General features: G+C 44.8%; 1 protein-coding gene across 2 annotated transcripts in view; it reads left to right on the forward strand.

Moving 5' to 3' along the window:
* The window catches only part of IL16 (interleukin 16), a 44,572-nt gene extending 26,345 nt beyond the window's left edge, over window positions 1-18,227 (forward strand). For both annotated transcript variants that reach the window (XM_070953408.1, XM_070953409.1), the window contains exons 14-20: window positions 7,043-7,181; window positions 7,890-9,003; window positions 13,253-13,436; window positions 14,293-14,394; window positions 15,009-15,261; window positions 16,555-16,680; window positions 17,875-18,227. In XM_070953408.1, the coding sequence (XP_070809509.1) occupies window positions 7,043-7,181; window positions 7,890-9,003; window positions 13,253-13,436; window positions 14,293-14,394; window positions 15,009-15,261; window positions 16,555-16,680; window positions 17,875-18,071 (2,115 nt within the window). In that variant the 3' untranslated portion in view covers window positions 18,072-18,227. The remainder of the gene's footprint in view (window positions 1-7,042; window positions 7,182-7,889; window positions 9,004-13,252; window positions 13,437-14,292; window positions 14,395-15,008; window positions 15,262-16,554; window positions 16,681-17,874) is intronic.
* The last annotated feature ends 265 nt before the right edge of the window (window positions 18,228-18,492 follow it).

The raw sequence follows: 18,492 nt of genomic DNA on the forward strand, positions 1-18,492 counted from the left end.
TCACACAACACATGAACGCCTTTCTTACAGCTTAGTTTAAGGTAAAAACTAGATCATATTATGTCATGATAAATGCCTAACTATTACTTCTCCCTGACCACCCGGTCCTTCAAGGGTTAACTAACCACATATCCCATAATCCCTGTAACCACTCCTTACCTCTTGACCCCTCCTCCTGGGTACAAAAGGGCCAACCACATGTTCCACAGTTGATTCCAGATGTATACCTGAAAGAGAAAGGTACAAGGTCTGTGACCTCCAGTACCAACAGACCAACAATAAAACTACTGAAAAGAATTGGGCTATGTCTTTGAGTTATTGGGCTAGATCCAGTTTCTAACAAATTGGTAGCAGAGGTCGGTTGCCCATAACTCCAGACAATGACTGAACCCAACACCTATCCTGAAGAAGCAAACAGAGCACAGACCAGAGCTCTTACCAAGAAGATGGCTGAGAAGCTTGCAACCGAAGCCACAGCCATGGAGGAGACAGAAGCTGGAAGCGAACAGGACTCCAGCCTGGACTCACAATCAGATGAAGAGGGGCCATCCAAGGAAATCATCGCCCCGGAAGAAGAAACAGCACAGAAAATGAATAAATTCAAACTCTCCATCCTGAGACTGATGGAGGGAAACAGCAACAAAGAAAACCTCATCGCGGACCTTCAAAGCCTCTTCGAGCAACAAGAAGCAGCGATCGAGGCCCCAAAGACCACAGAGAAAGAAAAGCCAGCAAAAAAGGGTAAGCCACCCCAACCCGATGACCCTGAGCCGGCAGAATCCATTTCCGCGCCCCCTTCCCGGCGGCCATCTTGGGACGAGCACCAGCCAATGGGAAGCCAGGATTTGAATCCCTTGGCGCGAAAATGCCCGAACCCCGAAACAGACGAGGGAGACTCAGAAAGTGACTACGAAGAGCCCAACTCTGAAAGCGACCACGAAGAGATCGCAATAACAAAAAGAAAAACGCCCACCGATCTCGAGTTGCAAAAGGCAATCGAGACCATCACCGCTGCCCTAGGCTCTGCTTTCGAGCCTCCCGCGGCACTCAATAAATCGAAGAAAAATCCCGGGGGGCACAAGAAGGCCAGGACAACCAACAGAGACCAGGCAACCGAGGCACAGCCCACAAAAAACTCCGCGCGCACCAGCAACCGGCACAAAAGACCGCCCGCCTGCAGGAAAAGTCAACCGCAGGACTCGAACTCACCACCCGCTACACCGACAACGCGAGGCCCGAGGCAGAAGAGAAGGACCGGCTACTCACCAACGCCACGACACCCATCAGGCCAGTCCACGCGACCAGGGACCAGCGACCACGAGGGAGGATCAGCCGCCGCCGCCGCCATTGCCGCCGAGCCGCCGGGAGCAGGAAGTCCTCAACCTACGACCTCCGCTGCTGCCGCGCCGCCGACCCGCGAAAGTCCTCGACTTACGACCGCGTCGCCCCCTCACCTTCTACCCTTCTTCGCCGGGGATCCGGCCATCCAGCAGTGGTGTCCACCTCAGGGAGGGATCTTCGGACCCACCGGAGGCGGGTCCAGCCTCCCACCGACGGGCCTAGGCCTAGGCCTGGGAGCTCCAGCAACAGGAACCTCACCCGATGGACTCCAGCGCGGAATGAGCTTCGCGCATGCCCAGTACCTGCCTGTAATAAGAGAAGCAAGTTACATAGATCCAAGCAAGTACAGAATGGCCACAGACATCCCAAAGCCTTATTGTGAATTTAATCACAACTTGGACCATGGACAGCTCCCCCCAGTAAGTAACCTTACTAACATTTCTGGGGCAAATTATGCCAATTTGCCAAAACTGCAGTTAGATGGGGGTAATATTATAGAGTGGAGCCAACAATTAAGAGTTGCTCTCATGAGAGAGAATGCACTGTTCCTAGCTAACAAACCTCCCCAAAAGCCCTGGTCACTGGAAATTGACTGCATTCATCACAGGGCATTTTGCATCATGTTAACCTCCATTCCATCCGCTATGTATCCATCTATTGAGGACAATCTAACTGTTTATGATATTATGCAAAAATTATGTAACCTGTTTTATAGCCAAAGCAGAGCCACCACCACTAGACTATCCAGGGAGTTCCACTCCACCAAGCATAAGGCAGGGGTCCCCATGAGTGAGCACATCTTAAAGATGAATGCTGCAAGGACAGAACTCATGCAGAGGGGGGAAATCATCACTGAAGAGAGCATGATAAGCATAATCATAAACTCTCTTGATAGCAGCTGGGACATATTCATGACCCAACTAAATAGCCTCAACATGCAATACCTCACACTAGGCTCACTGACCAGTCAGCTTGTTGCAGAGGACACCCTGAGGAGGGAACGCCAACTAGCCAAAGGGGACCCCAGACCCACAAAGAGGGTGGATTTCCAGGATAAGGCCAGGGATACCTCAGAATGTTATGCTTGTGGATCGAGGAACCACTTAAAAAAGGATTGCCCCAGGAACCATAGGGATAGGGGGCAGCACGACAGTAGAGGGGGAAGGTCACCTGAACGCAGGTACCCAAAGGAAAGGGGGCGAGGATGGTCACCCAACCCCAAGAAACACCACGAGCGCAGAGACCACTCCAGGGAGAGTAGCTCTGGCTCCATGTACGGGATCAGGCACGATGACCCAGATGACAAACACAAGATAGAGAGAAACTCATGGCTTCTAGATTCAGGGGCCACAAGTCACACTACCTGTAACCCAGAGCTGCTAGACTCACTCACAAAAATAGACTCAGAGATAAAGGTGGCAAACCAAAGCAAGGTCAGAGTAGTGGGGAAAGGAAACGTACACATCACACAGCTAGGGGACTTAAAGGAGGTACTGTACATACCAGAGATTCCCCACAATGTGCTAGCCATCACGAGGCTAACACGAGACACAAATATAGAAATAAAGTTTAAAGATGGAAAGGCACACTTGATCAAGCAGGGGAAAGAGATAGGAAAGGTAACCATACACGAGGGACTCCCCTACTTCACACCCAATGCAAGAGAGGAAGAAGGCATTGATACCAGCACAAACCACAGGATAGATAAGTATCCAGAAACAGAGGGGGTGCAGCAGGAGGCAGGAAGTAGCCATGAGAAGACAAGCAAGTCCGTATCTATCGGCAAGCCACTGCATGATAACTGCGCCCATCTCCTCCACAGGAGACTGGGACACATAAGCTTCCCCATTGTAAAGAAAATGACGGAATGTACCGAGGGTCTCAAAGTAAAGAACTGCGAAAACTACTTGGAGTGTTCAGTTTGTAAGCGTTCTAAGATCAAGGTTAAGGCCATCCCCAGGAGATCCAAACGAACCACGGAATACCCCTTCCAATTGGTGCATATGGACTTGGTAGGGCCAATGAAACCCTCTGTAGGACATAGGAAGCGGTTCTTCCTCACGATTGTAGATGACTACACCAGGTACGGGTATGTCTACTCCCTGAGACACAAAAATGAAGTGTTCCAAAGGTTTAAAGAATTCCACAGGAGAGTAGACATGCAACACAACATGAGAATAAGGCAGATAATGACCGATAGGGGCTCAGAGTTCATGGCCAAAGAGTTCACAAGGTGGCTGAGGGAGCAGGGCATAGCGCATTACACCTCTTCACCTTTCTCCCCCTTCCAAAATGGAGTCTCAGAGAGAAAAAACGGGGTGTTGCAAACCATGATGAGATGCGCCCTGGAGGATGCTGAGATGGGGCAGCATTTCTGGTCAGAGGCATTACACTACGCCAATTACACCCTGAATAGACTGTGGTCAAGCTCTATCAATAAAACACCATACGAGATGCTATACAACAGAAAGCCCAACATTGCTCACTTACACATATTCGGCGCCCCAGCTGATGTCCACATTCCCAGGCAGCTAAGAAGAAAGGGGGAAAAATTATCAAAAAGGTTAAGGTTCGTGGGTTACGAACCGGGCACAAAGGGCTACAGATTTGTCGACAACAATAACCGTTTTGTGGTTTCCAGATCAGCCAGTTTCCACGAAAACGCAAACTGGTCGAGGGTACACTCCAATGACATCCCAACCAATAGGGTCACGTTCGAGCATGACCAAGGGGAAAGGGAGGTCAGAGAGGTCACAGGGCACAAAGCCAACCATCGCAAGGCAAGCGTCAAAGGTTGGAAAGAAGGGCACCCCTCACTGAAGATAGATGACCTAACGGATAATGAGGCAGACAACATGCAGGAAACCGAACCAACCCCCAGCAGGCCAATCAGAGGAACCAGAAACAAGCTACCAAAGAAGTTAGAGGACTACGTTATGACCATCCACAACACCCATTTCACGCCCAGCTCATATGAGGACATCCTCGGGCTCCCCCAGGAAGAAAAAGAAAAATGGATGTCTGCCATGGAGAAGGAGATGGAAAGCCTGAGGAACCTCCAGGTATACTCACCTGCCCAAGTTCCAGGGGACAAAAAACCAATAGGAACCAAATGGGTGTTCAGGGTCAAGACATTAGAGGACAACAAGGTCCTATACAAGGCAAGATTAGTCGCGCAGGGTTTCGCCCAAAGATACCCCGAAGACTATACAGATACCTACTCGCCAACCGTCAGGGCGGAGAGCGTCAAAAGCGCCCTGGTGATAGCCACCATCCTAGGCTTGGAGGTCTTCCAGTTCGACGTGCAAACAGCGTACCTGCACGCCGAGTTGGACAAAGAAATATACGTCAAGGCGCCGCCTGGATACAACAAAGGCGAGGACCAAACCTGGCTGCTGAACAAAAGCCTGTACGGACTCAAGCAGTCAGGCAAAAGGTGGTATGACTGCCTGGCCAAGGCCCTCAGATCCATGGGCTTCGAGGCCACCTCAGCCGACAAATGTTTCTTTACGAGGAGAGAAAACAACACATTCGAGGGTGTGCTCGTTTACGTGGACGACATCTTGTACATCAGCAAACACAAGGACAGATGTGACAAGTTCACCACCGACCTGGGTAGCCACTTCTCCCTAAAGTCACTCGGGAAGATTGACAGGTACCTAGGGGTCCAAGTGATAAAAACCAACAAGGGCTTCCGCCTCTCCCAGAGAGAAAAGATCATCGAGCTGCTGTCCAAATGCAACATGTCCGAAGCAAAACCCAGCGAGACCCCCATGCAGCCTGAGTTCCTGAAGACCATGTATGAGGAATCTGAACCCTTCACAGACAACAAACTGTATAGATCAACGATAGGGTCACTGCTATACATATCCAACTGGACCAGGCCCGACATCGCCTTAGCCGTCAATCTACTGTCCAGGCATGTAAGCAAGCCCACGTTAATACACTGGAACGCCATCAAAAGACTACTCAGATACTTAAAATTCAGCGCGGATGCCCTACTCTGCCTAGAACCAGAAACATCCGAGAAACCAAAGCTAACCTGCTATGCTGACGCTGACTGGGCTGGGGACATAGGATGCAGAAAAAGCACCTCTGGCTACGTGCTACTACTCAACAATTGCCCCATCCATTGGTACACTGGAAAGCAAAAACTGGTGGCCACATCAACCACGGAAGCAGAATTTGTTTGCCTATCAAAGGCCGCAAACAATTTAGTATGGTTCGATGACCTGCTCTGCGACATCTGGGCTGAACCCTCATATCCAATAGTTATCCACGAAGACAACAAAGCAGCAATAGAGATCTCTAGGGCCGATGCCATAGGTCAGCGTTCTAGACACATTGACATTAAATACAAACACGTCAGGCAGTTTTCAGAGATAGGATTCATTAGAGCAGTACACTGTGACACAGAGGAGCAAACAGCAGATATTCTCACTAAACCCCTACCACATAAACAACATGCTTACCTAATGTCAAAAATGCGTGTTTGCTTGTAATTCATGTCTGTACTTGTGTATTTCCTGTATGTGCGCATACATTACCCCTGGTATCCAGTTAGGCATTTAGAGGGGGTTTTGTCATGATAAATGCCTAACTATTACTTCTCCCTGACCACCCGGTCCTTCAAGGGTTAACTAACCACATATCCCATAATCCCTGTAACCACTCCTTACCTCTTGACCCCTCCTCCTGGGTACAAAAGGGCCAACCACATGTTCCACAGTTGATTCCAGATGTATACCTGAAAGAGAAAGGTACAAGGTCTGTGACCTCCAGTACCAACAGACCAACAATAAAACTACTGAAAAGAATTGGGCTATGTCTTTGAGTTATTGGGCTAGATCCAGTTTCTAACATATTAGACCACTGTAGTACATTTATACATTTTGATGGGGGGGTCAAAGCGATAAGCAAGAATATCAGTAACTTGTGAAGTTTCATCTCGTATGCAGAGGACCACAAATGAGATAATTAAACATGTAAGACATGAAGGTAACACTTATGGTCCTGCAGTGATTAGTTAGTCAGAGGCAAAATAATTCTATTTCTAAGGCCTACAACTCTGTTATTAAAAAAAGACAAATTTCTCCTTCGTTAATTTCTCCAAGAAAAGACATGACATTCGCACAGGGCCTTTTGCAAATTGAAGAATGGCAAGAAAACCACACTTTGCCCAATAACATTTCACTGACATTCTCTTCCCCTTTCAGTGAAATTTCAAAGGAAATTAAATGTAAACTGGAATGGGGTGGAGAATATTTCAACATAGTTTAAGCCTCTGAAAGCATCGTTTTTATTTTTCCAGAAGTAGAAGTGCATGTGTAAATCAAGTCCCTATTTTGATATTTTTTAAAAAAAAAAAATGCTTAGGAATTGACTGCAAAGGATTTTAAAAACTGGCAAAAAATGATGAATGTTTAAAAAAAGAGGGGGAAAAATCCTGTTTTTTAGCCCAGTGATTAGATAAGTCAGTATTAAACTAAATCCTGACCGAGTGTTATTGACTGTAGAATCTAATGGCGTAAAGCTGAACTAACAGCATCATTTGTCAGACTTGAAAAGCCAACCTGGTTCTGTGCTGAGTTCCAGATGAAACCTTTTATGTTTCTCTAGATGGAACAGCTCAAAGGTACCAGAGAATGCAGTTTGATGCAACTCAATGTTGTCAGCTTTGTGCTTCCTGTTTTGTCGACAGGAAGTTGGGGACCTGCTGCGGCTGAGAAATAAGACGGTTGTAACTCACGGCACACTTGCAAGTTCTTTAGCTCCACGAGCTGCAGAACAGCTGAAGGTGTCCTCAGGAGCTGCAGATCGCGAAAAGAAAAACAACAAAGGTAAGATTTGTTTTGTCTGCCATGGAAGGTCAGTGCTAACCAAGGAGCCTCCTTTGGAATGGGACATAGGAATTATTGTGCAAATTTCAGCTTTGCAATCCTGGGCTAGCGATCATTATCGTGACCAAGATTGCAGACTGACATTCAGTTTTCTGCAAACAATCTGAATAAAATCTGTCCAGGATTCCACTCAAAATTAATACCGGAATGAGATGGGATGATCTAACTGCACCACTATGTGAGTTAGTAACTGTGACTACCTAGAAGTCTCTCAGCGGGTGGCACATCTGAACACTGCCTACGGTCAGAAGCTAAGGAGGGTTGGGATTTGTTAGCCTTGTATTGGAGACCACCAGGAATTTCCATGGTAGATTAAATAGAAAAATAGAAGAAGATAATATCCTTTCTTCTATTTTGCTGCCATAAAAAACTGCATGGACATTTAACTTGAAAGAGATTTTCTCAGTTTTTGCTTCGTTAGAAATAAATTTCACTCATAGGCATAGGATCGCACGGGAACAATTGTAAGGTTCCAGGATTGTTAGTGGCACAGGCAAACCAATTTTTGTACAGTTCCTTCGGTCGAATTGAGCTTGGTGGACCTTGCTCGCAAGCATGCAAGGATTGTAGTCCTGTAGGGCAACTTTGAATTCAGAACGATCCCATTGGTGAGAGCTGACGTTTTGTTAATCATATAATGCATTTTAGGCAAGGCAGATTCATCTACAAGACCTGCCCTCAGAAGACAAGCAAGGGTGGATTATAGCCTTGAGACCACAACCGAAGATCCTTGGGTGAGAATTTCTGACTGCATCAAAAGCTTGTTCAACCCCAGCATGGCTGAAGAAAGGTGCACCTTAAACATGCCGCATGGCATCGAAAGCAAAGACAGTGAGCCAACCTTGCATTGCTCAGGTGCAGCCCTGCAGCCCTCAGACGCCGAGGAGAGTGACCCCAAAGCCTCTTCTACATCAGAAGAAGGTGACTTTGTGAAGAAAGGGCCACCTGTAGCGCCCAAACCAGCTTGGTTCCGTCAGAGCCTCAAGGGACTAAAAAAAGGAAGTTCAGATGCAAAAACTCTCAGAAACAGCAGCGCTGAGCATCAGAGCATATCAGACAACGAGGCGGGCTCTATTACCAAGATTGTCCGGGCATCTCCTAGAGGATCGTCAATAAAGCAGAGAATCAGCTCTTTTGAAAATCTGGGCACTCCCCAGTCTCCCGAAAAGGGGACTAGGAAGCTGAGTCCAAAGCCGTCCGTTCAAAAAGAAGAAGCTTCTAGCAGGCAGGATTCACAAACTGCCAAGTGCGATCCTCAGGAAGCATCCACCAGCAGCATCGACCACCAAGGTTCAGAGAGCAGCCCTGTGCCGTCATCTCTAAGAGAAAATCAGATCAGCTCATCGTCTTCTTCCTCCTCCGTGGATCGTTGTGCTTTGACTTCAAAGACGAGCAACGACACCCGTCTTGACTCATCTTTGACTCTTCCAGCCTCACAAAATACGGAACTCAACCCACCAGTCACAAAAGCACCGAGTCAACGAGCAAGGAGCTTTCCACTCACTTCATCTCAGGCATGTGAGGTGTTGAAAAGCAGCGCCGAGGGAGAAAAATGCAGCAAAATCTACTCCATTAGCAATTACTTCTCGTCCGCTTTGATGAAATCCTTAGATGGCTTCCCTTCTCAGTCTCCTCGGTGTTCTAGGAAGAGCCCTACTGGGACCTCCAATGGAGGGATTTCTGAATCTGGCACAGAAGAAGACAAGGTTGCTATCCCTCAAGGAAGAGAAGTTCAATCTCTGGACACTGGCTATTCTCTTAAGTAAGGTCTTTCTGTTTGTAACTTTAAAGTGTGTGTTTCTTTCTAGTTAAAAAAAAATAACCCCTTGGATTTAGTACTTGCTTTGGAGTTTTAAGTCAGCTTTTGTACAAATGCTCATATAATACTAAGCTATCATATGATTTTGGTTTTGGCTTAGAATTATGCTCCCATTTACCCATGTTGGCTTAGTGTTATTGATAAACTAGATCCTGTAGTTATGTGTCTGTGGAGTTTCTCAGTCATCCAGTCATGGCTGTCCCAAAGGTGCTTTCTCAAGAGGCAACTGGACTATCTTTGTTTTTCCTTGAAGGCATTTCACTTCTCATTCAAGAAGCTTCTTCACTTCTGACGTTCAAAACTGAAGAAGCTTTTTGAATGAGAAGCGAAACATCTTCAAGGAAAAACAAAAGACAGCTCAGTTGCCTCTTTAGAAAGCACCTTTGGGAGGCCCAGTGGCTATGATCAACAAATTATGGTTTTAAAAACTCCATCTTAGCATGCCGCACCTTTCAAATTTTTATCCACAGTTTCCCTCAGAAGGGAAGGACAAAAGTCTTGTTTAGGCCAGGTATTCTAACAGGTGATGGGATGTTTCAGATATTCTCTGAAAACAAAGAATAATTGGAGAGATGTCAACATTGGAAGAAGGCTTTTAAATGCTCTTTACTTATGGCATTTGCCTTGCTGATGTCTCCAACATAGCTAGAGATCCAGAGGGAGCATTCTGTGAATATCTCAGGAATTAAGGAAGGCCATGGATCTTGCATATTCTTCTGATCCCCTCTGAAACTGAAGAGGAATTATCATTCTTCTCTTCCTTCAATTCTACTAGGACAATCCCTCTAGCAATTTTAGATAAGTCTTTTGTCTTCAGATCCCTACTCTTGTAATAATTTGAACGCAGTATTTAAAATCTGCTGTGCTTTATTTATTTAACGTATTTTTGTAAGTGGCAGGAGGTTCTACCCCAGGTGTTATTTTTAGGAAAGCCAGAGATCGGAGGTTGTTGAAGAGATGATTAAAAAAAAAAGGAGGGACTGCATTTTTATGCACCTCCTCAGGCGTCTTGTCCACCTTCCCTCCTTTAGAATTCCTCTAGAATTCTCTTGGTCTGTAAAATAGGTTTCTTGAAGCAGGCTGTCTTTTGATCAGTTGCAATGGAAATTGTCCCTAGAAGAGTTAGCTGTGGGTTGTCCATGGAAATTTTGAGGCAGACAGTTTCTGTTGAGCCAATGCCGGCAGTCTGAAAGATGACCCAGTTTTTTCACTGACATCTTTCAATACATTTTTGAGGAGAAACCCCTGCAGTTGATGTGGTTGGTACATTCCAATGACTCTCTGACTCTTTGCCTAACTAATAAAAAGATAAAAGGTAAAGGTTCCCCTCATACATATGTGCTAGTGGTTTCAAAGCCGAAGAGCCAGCGCTGTCCAAAGACGTCTCCGTGGTCATGTGGCCGGTATGACTAAACACCAAAGGCGCATGGAACGCTGTGACCTTCCCACCAAAAGTGGTCCCTATTTTTCTACTTGCATTTTTTACGTGCTTTCCAACTGCTTGGTTGGCAGAAGCTGGGACAAGTAATGGGAGCTCACTCTGTTACGCAGCACTAGGGATTTGAACCGCTGAACTGCCGACCTTTCGATCGACAAGCTCAGCGTCTTAGCCACTGAGCCACCACGTCCCTGCCTAATTAATATATATATATATATATGTATGTATATATATATATGTATGTATGTATGTATGTATGTATGTATGTATGTATGTATGTATATTTGATGAAGTTACTTGGATAAGTAACAAGAGGTCTTAGATAAATAAACTTTGGTCCAGTTGCCATGAATTTAACCTTTTTAAGATACTTTTGGCCTGGATGATTGAATGTTCATCAACATATTTCAATACATTTTTTTGGGGGAAAAACCCTTCAGTTGATGGGGCAAGAGTTGGTACATTCCAATGACTCTCTGCCTAACTAATTTTTTTTTTTTATTTTGACTGATGAAGATACTTGGACGAGTAATGAATCGTCTCAGATTAACAACCTTTTTGGTCCAGTTGCTGTGATTTTAAACTTTTTAAGAGACCCAGTTTTAACCTTCCACTCCTGTAGCATCCAATGTTCTATGTGATTTTAGAAGTTGTTCAGTTCTCCTTATGCTGATCATTGTGGTCATATCCTTTCTTAAGGTCGAATTTGCCTTGGCGATGTTTTGTTGACACGCGGTGCCAAAGAACGCTATTGACTATTATTATTTAGGATGTTGCTTTTTGATTTCAGCCCTGGCCTTGCTGTGAATGAATTATTCAACAGCAGCCCAATGAAAGAAACCTTTGAAACTTCCAAATTTTCTCAAATTTGGTCTCTCTGTAGAAAAAATGGCCATAAAAACCACAAGTTGAAATAGGGTTTTTACTAACTTGGTTTGAAAGGTCATTATAGTAATTGCTTGGAAAACCTTTTATTTTGACACCAGCTTCTATGTTGCAATGCGGGCCCTCTCCTCTTCCATCACACATGGTTATTTGAGGAAATTACAGCATATTCTTCTCCCCTTGACTCCCAGACCTATGCCTTCATTGCTTCTGCTTTTAAATCTCAACGTGCTGAATCTCTATTTATGAAGCAGGTTCTGAGAAATGGGAGAGCATGTGACTTCCACGACTCTTAAGTGTGGTGAATATAGACACCCAGTGGTTGTAAGAGGCTGAGTTTCAGAAGAAACAAACACTTGTCAGTATTTCCTGAAATATAGTACGGCTCCGTTCAATCTTCATGAGCTCTTCTACTTTGAAGAGTCTGGGTCTCTCTGGAAACAACTCTGAAATACCACCAGGTTGGCTGTATTTGAGAGCTGAGGTGATTTATTTCTGATTCAGTTATAGGTTATTTGAAACCACGATAAACAATTCTTTAAATCGAAACAGCTTTGTGGAGTTTGTGGGCAGTTCTGTTTTCCAATTTGCAGGAACTTCACGTTCTGGGCTTCAGGCCTTTGAAAGGGAAAAATGCTTCTAGCTTTTCTGCTCTTCCACATAGCAAGCGTTGGGGAATGGATGGAGAGATGGATGGAGATAGATAGATAGATATAGATAGAAAAACATAAATAGATAGATAAAGATAGATAGATAGATAGATAGATAGATAGATAGATAGATAGATAGATAGAGATACAGACAGACAGATAGATGGAGATGATAGATAGATAGATAGATAGATAGATAGATAGATAGATAGAGATAGATATAGATACAGACAGACAGACAGATAGATGGAGATAGATAGATAGAGATAGATAGATAGATAGATAGATAGATAGATAGATAGAGATACAGACAGACAGATAGATGGAGATGATAGATAGATAGATAGATAGATAGATAGATAGATAGAGATAGAGATAGAGATAGAGATAGAGATAGAGATAGAGATAGAGATAGAGATAGAGATAGATACAGACAGACAGATAGATGGAGATAGATAGATAGAGATAGATAGATAGATGATAGATAGATAGATAGATAGATAGATAGATAGATAGATAGATAGATAGATACGGAGGGAAAGAGAGGGAGAGAGAGAAGAAAAAGGAAGAAATTCACACTATACGGAGTAAGGATATGGAAGGATGATTATATTTCTGCAAAACTGCAACATTTCTGCATTTCTTTTATTCCCCTGTCAAGGGAGTGAAAATAAGGGGCAGCACCTAGAAGAAGGACCGTGATTTTTGTCCTCCAAACATTCTAATATTGGCATATTGGAAGACAATCATAAATCATTTTAAAACCCTTTTGAGGAATTGAAAGTGCTGCTGGTGTACACTGTAAAGCCATTGCTGGTTTTAAGTATTGTTTGCTGAATAAGTATCCCAATTCTGAATTCAAATACCTTGCTAGGACAAGTAAGAAGACTGTAACACTGTAATAAGAACCTATAGAATCCAATTTTGATCCTGAACATCCATTCTCTATTCTTATCAGAACAAATAAGATATATTCTGATATTCTGACTAGATATTAGATATTCTGACATTTCCTTTTGCACTAAAAAAATGAATTAAACAAAAAAAAAAGGGGGGGGAATATCTGAAAAACATGAGTGAGTTGGTGGTAACAAGAGTCTAGAAAGTGGCTTGACTGTAATGAGGAGAAAAAAATAGAAAAATTAAAAGAAGACGTTTCAAATTGAACCCAACTGCTTCTTATTCAGCATTTCTTGTTTCCTCTTCTCAAACTGTCTAGCCTTTCTGAGTTGAGAGACTACGGAGCAAATCACCCAGACAAAGAGAAAAGGGAAGATAAGAAGAAAGGCTGCCCGTCTCCAACCCTGGGCACCTCCGGGCAAGCGGTCATCTCTCTCCTCACCCCTGAAGAACTGGAGAAGCTTCTGGAGGAGGTGAAATCTTTGGATGAAGCAACACTAAAGGCAAGTCCCTGACATCCTCAGCTTTTCCAATAGCTTCTCCTAACCAGGAATCTGTGAGCGTTTCATACAACGATCCATATCGCTTTCAACCAGCAGAGCTAATAGTGTCAGTACAGGGGTGGGATTCTACCGGTTCGGGCAAACCGGTTCACTCCAACAACCAGCTGGGTCCGACTGTCTGCCCCTGAGCTTTACTTACCTTCATCTTCGCAGCTGATTAGCGTGGCAGAGCAGATTGCTGCGCCGCAGCTGTTTTTAATTCCCTAGCACTAACGCGGAAGGTGATATTTTTGTTGAAGTGCGCACATGCACGCAGCGGGCATCTGGCGCAGGCGCACATGAAGCGCGCAATCACCCGAACCGGTTGTTAAACTGGAAGGATCCCACCAGGGGTGGGTTCTACTTACCTTTACTACCGGTTCGCAATGGGGCTGCGTGCGCGTGTTTGCTTTGCTTGTGTGTGATGTGTGCTCTTCTGCGCATGCGCAGAAGCTTCTGCACATGCGCAGAAGCATTCTGATGATATTGGGGTTGGTGGGCGGAGCATCCCGCTGGCATTCTGATGACATCGGGGTTGGTGGGCATCCCGTCGGTTTTACTACCGGTTCTATAGAACTGGTGCGAACTGGGGGCAACCCACCACTGGATCCCACCACTGTGACAGTATGATGGAATATTCCATCCATCCATCCATTTCCATTCAGTTATCCAGGTGGGGGCGCCACTTTCACTTGATGCATTCAAGCAGAAGCTGAGGATGAATATATATCCCCAGGAATGCTTTAATACTTGCAGGATTCAGGATCTTCTTTCTCTTACCCCACCCTATTTATTTGTTTTGTTTTGTTTTGCACAGCAACTCAATGACATTCATGTGACAATTCTGCATAAAGAAGAAGGGACTGGCCTGGGGTTTAGCTTGGCTGGTGGAATAGATCTTGAAAACAAAGCTGTTGTTGTAAGTAATAAGCTGGGTGGTTTATTTTAGAGTGGGGTGGGGCTATCAGCTTCTTGATAGATCAAAACCCCTTTGTGGGAATAATTTCAGTTCCCATCTCATATGGATTCTTTCATAATCGGGAGAAGGAATCTGGAAGCCCAGTCTCTCCATTCCTAGTTCATCCCTTCCACTGCTGTACCACATTAGTTCTTGATCTTGTTGCACCTAATGGAATTTGAACCAAGTAAAGTAAAATCATATTCCGTACTATCACATTAACTTCCCTTCCTCCCTCCTTTCATTTTTATTTTCTCTATTAGAACAATTTTCCCACTTATTTGCCACCACATAGACAAATTCAAAAACTCTCCTGTTTTCTAGAATCTTGCTATTACCTACTGTCTTTAAGGAAAGAAAGCCCCGTAATATTTTTGTTTTATTAGCATGGGCAAGAATATTATAAATTAATCCTGTTTTTAAATGGAACCAGGGCTAATTTGCTGACACTCTCCACTTCTCAAACTCAAAATGCAATTTTTTTAAGAAAAAAAAAATCTCACCCACCTTACTTCTCCCAATGCAAATGAAAGACAGGTAAGGAAGCTTCCTCACTATACGTCTTTTTGCAACAGGTTCACAAAGTTTTCCCCAGCGGCCTAGCATCTCAGGAAGGAACGATCCAAAAAGGGGATGAAGTCTTATCGATCAATGGGAAATCTCTCAAGGGTGCCACTCACAGCGAAGCGCTGGAGATCTTGCGAAAAGCACGACATCTCAGACTGGCAGTGATTGTCACCCGAAAACCCAAAGAGAGAGAATGGAGCACCCAAAGTGGCTCGCTTCAGTCCTCAGCATCAACAGGAAGCGAAACTTCAATGGATTCCAGTGAGTCTGGGGCCTGATGGTGGGAAGGGAATGGGTGCTGATACTATAGAGAGGGATTCATGCAGTGGTGAAATCCAAATTTTTTTTACTACCGGTTCTGTGAGCGTGACTTGGTGGGCATGGTGTGGCTTGGTGGGTGTGGCAGGGGAAGGATACTGCAAAATCTCCATTCCCTCCCCACTCTGGGACCAGCCAGAGGTGGCATTTGCCAATTCTCCGAACTGCTCAAAATTTCCGCTACCGGTTCTCCAGAACCTGTCAGAACCTGCTGGATTTGATTCCTGGATTAATGGTAAAGAGTATGCACGGAAGGTATCTTGATGCAATTTTGTGGCTTCAGTAGAAAACATCTCAAAACAATGTAGGGGAAGAAGTTGGTGGAGGAAGAAGTATTTGCATAGAATTAGGGGAAAACCAAAGAGAGGGAGGGAGGGAGGGAGGCAGAGAGAGCGGGGGGAGGGAAGGAGAGAACAAGTGATATGCGCCATGGTGGCACAGTGGTTAGAGTTCAGTACTACAGGCTACTTCTGCTGACTGCCGGCTGCCTGCAATTTGGCAGTTCGAATCTCACCAGGCTGAAGGTTGACTCAGCCTTCCATCCTTCCGAGGTGGGTAAAATGAGGACCCAGATTGTTGGGGGCAATAGGCTGACTGTAAACCGCTTAGAGAGGGCTGTAAAAAGCACTGTGAAGTGGTATATAAGTCTAAGTGCTATTGCTATTGCTATACGGAGAAAATATTTTCCAAAAAACCCCTCAAGAATCACAAGTAAGGTAATTCTACACACTTGTCTTGATTCTTCCAGGGCCCAGTGGGCAATTAGTCTCTAAGATCTTTTGGAAAGTTAAAGTTTCCAGTGAGCAGGGAGGGCAGTGATCCAAATGTATGAAGACTCCAAGATTTTAGGACAGAACTTTCAAAATATTCTCCATTTCAAAACTATGTTATCCTTCTTTGGCGACTTCCATTAAACTTTTCAAGTTTCGCATCTGTAAATGACAGGAAATTTTGCTGTCCAGATTTCGGCAATTTATAGCCAAAGGGAGCTCCAGGAACTTCAAGAAAGAAAAGGAGTTTGGTTAGGGTCCACATAAGGGCCTATGCACTCTAACCATCTGCCCATAGATTGTTATCAAGTCAGGTTATTATCCCTCTGTCTGAGATCCTCTTAGTGGTCCAGTATAGAACGTTTCTATCTGTACAAAACTGGTGGTTTTCTGTAGCACTATGCCATATTCTAGCTTTTTACTAATGAAACTCATTCTCCTCCAACAATATTCTGCTTTGACCCAGCACCAGAAGATCTGATCTTTACGGTTACCCTGGAGAAGACGTCTGCAGGTTTAGGTTTCACTCTGGAAGGAGGAAAAGGCTCCATTCATGGAGATAAACCAATCACCATCAGCCGGCTTTTTAAAGGTACGGTGGTTTGGTAGGTGTGACATTTTGGTCGATGCTGTCATGTCCAAGGAGAAGTGTGTCATCAGAGAAACTAGAAGAGGCATTTAAACTTTTCTGGAAATGTTAAACTGGAAACATGTGAATGGACTAGAACAATTGGATGGTCATTTTGAGGACAAGATGCATTGTGCATGTTGAAATTTAGAGGAACTATTCAGACTACTGTGTCCAACCTTTGCAGTAAATCGCAGATTAAATCCTGCCCCCTTTTTAACCCCTCTAAACCACTGTGCCAATCTCTTGCGATATAAGATCACACAAATGGAGACTGTGTTTGCTATTATTGTAAACTCGTGATGGTGGTGATGGATCCCTCTCAAACTGCACATTATTTTTAAGAACATGGAAATGGTTCATTTGTTCAGTTAATTGGCTCATTAGATTCCACCCAACTGAAAAATGACTCTGGGCAGTTTGCTTTTGCATACCACTTGTTGGGAAACATGTGAGAGGATGCTGTTACTATCATCATCTACTCAGGTGACTTCCTAGGAACATCTTTATGGGAATGGGAGACTGGATCAGATGAGTCCAAAGCCTGGTCCAGCTTCAGTCCTTCTCTAACATCCTTAACACATTGGTGGGTTGGAGACACTTTCTTCTTGAGGGTGGAGGTTCGTTCTCCGAGCTTGTAAATTGGCTTCCTAAGGTTTTGTTACCGGGTTAGGTAACCTCTTCAGTGGAGTTTAGGGGATGTCTGTGTCTTTGCTCTTCTACTAATAAAGGCTTTGTGTAGTCAATAGGTCTTGTGATGGGGAGGTCAGGTCAGGTGAGGGTCTTATGATGGGGATATCGTGTCAGCTGAGGGTCACTGGGAGGTTGAAGTGCTGGTTGTGGGGCTTGGGGAGGTTGGTTGAGGGTCGGTTCCGTCACCAGTTGGCTATACAATGGATTTGAATTCTGTAGGCTTGTAGGCTTGTTGTAGGTCAGTGTGTCTATTGATGGAATTGCTTATGGAGTGCCAGTCTTTGATGAACTCACGCGTGTAGCGGGTGGGTAGCATGGCCAATGACTCTTGTATTGCTCCAATCAAATTGATGCTGTATTGCTTTCCTCCTCCGGATACCCACGAATGTCCAATGTATATTTTGGTATCTCTCACACACCCCTATCCTCCCACACATTGCTAACACCACGCTTTGTGTCTTTCAGGCATGACACCCCAACACAACCCCCCCGTTCAGCCTGGAGATGAGCTGCTGCAGGTGCACACGTACCTGATGCAAGGACTCACCCGCTTCGAAGCTTGGAATATCATCCGGACCTTACCCGATGGGTTTATTACTGCCATCATCAGGAGGAAAAATTCAGTGGCTGGAACGGCTTCCTCTCTCCATGGAGAGGAGTAGTGGCCATGATGATCGCCAACGCTCAAAAGAGATTTGGAACTGCTATGACCCAAACTAGGGACTCATCCCTTGCTCGAATCAGCTACCCTGCAGCTGATTTAAAGGCCCCGGGTTCTTTGCTCGCCAAGGGAATGTCAAGAAGGCGGAGAGGAGGAGGCCAATGTAAACAGCTCACTTGTTTGTGTGCACAGTATCATTCAAAGTTCCTGTGGGGAGCTGTGCCTGAACTAATCCAGGATTTTGCCAGAAGCAAAAGGGCAGAACCCCGAAAGAAGAATTGATGGCAGAGGAGATAGCGGGATTAATTAACTGGGCCTTGATTGCCTAATAAGCATCAAAGAAAACACAGGATCCCAGCGCATGGAGATTCCTTTCAGGACCTTCCTTTGATGCAACCTGGAGGGTGTATCTTGGAACGTGA

Source organism: Pituophis catenifer, unplaced genomic scaffold (genome assembly GCF_029215685.1).
Source record: "Pituophis catenifer annectens isolate HBS135680 unplaced genomic scaffold, rPitCat1.0.hap2 SCAF_14, whole genome shotgun sequence".
Classification (NCBI taxonomy): Eukaryota; Metazoa; Chordata; class Lepidosauria; order Squamata; family Colubridae; genus Pituophis; species Pituophis catenifer.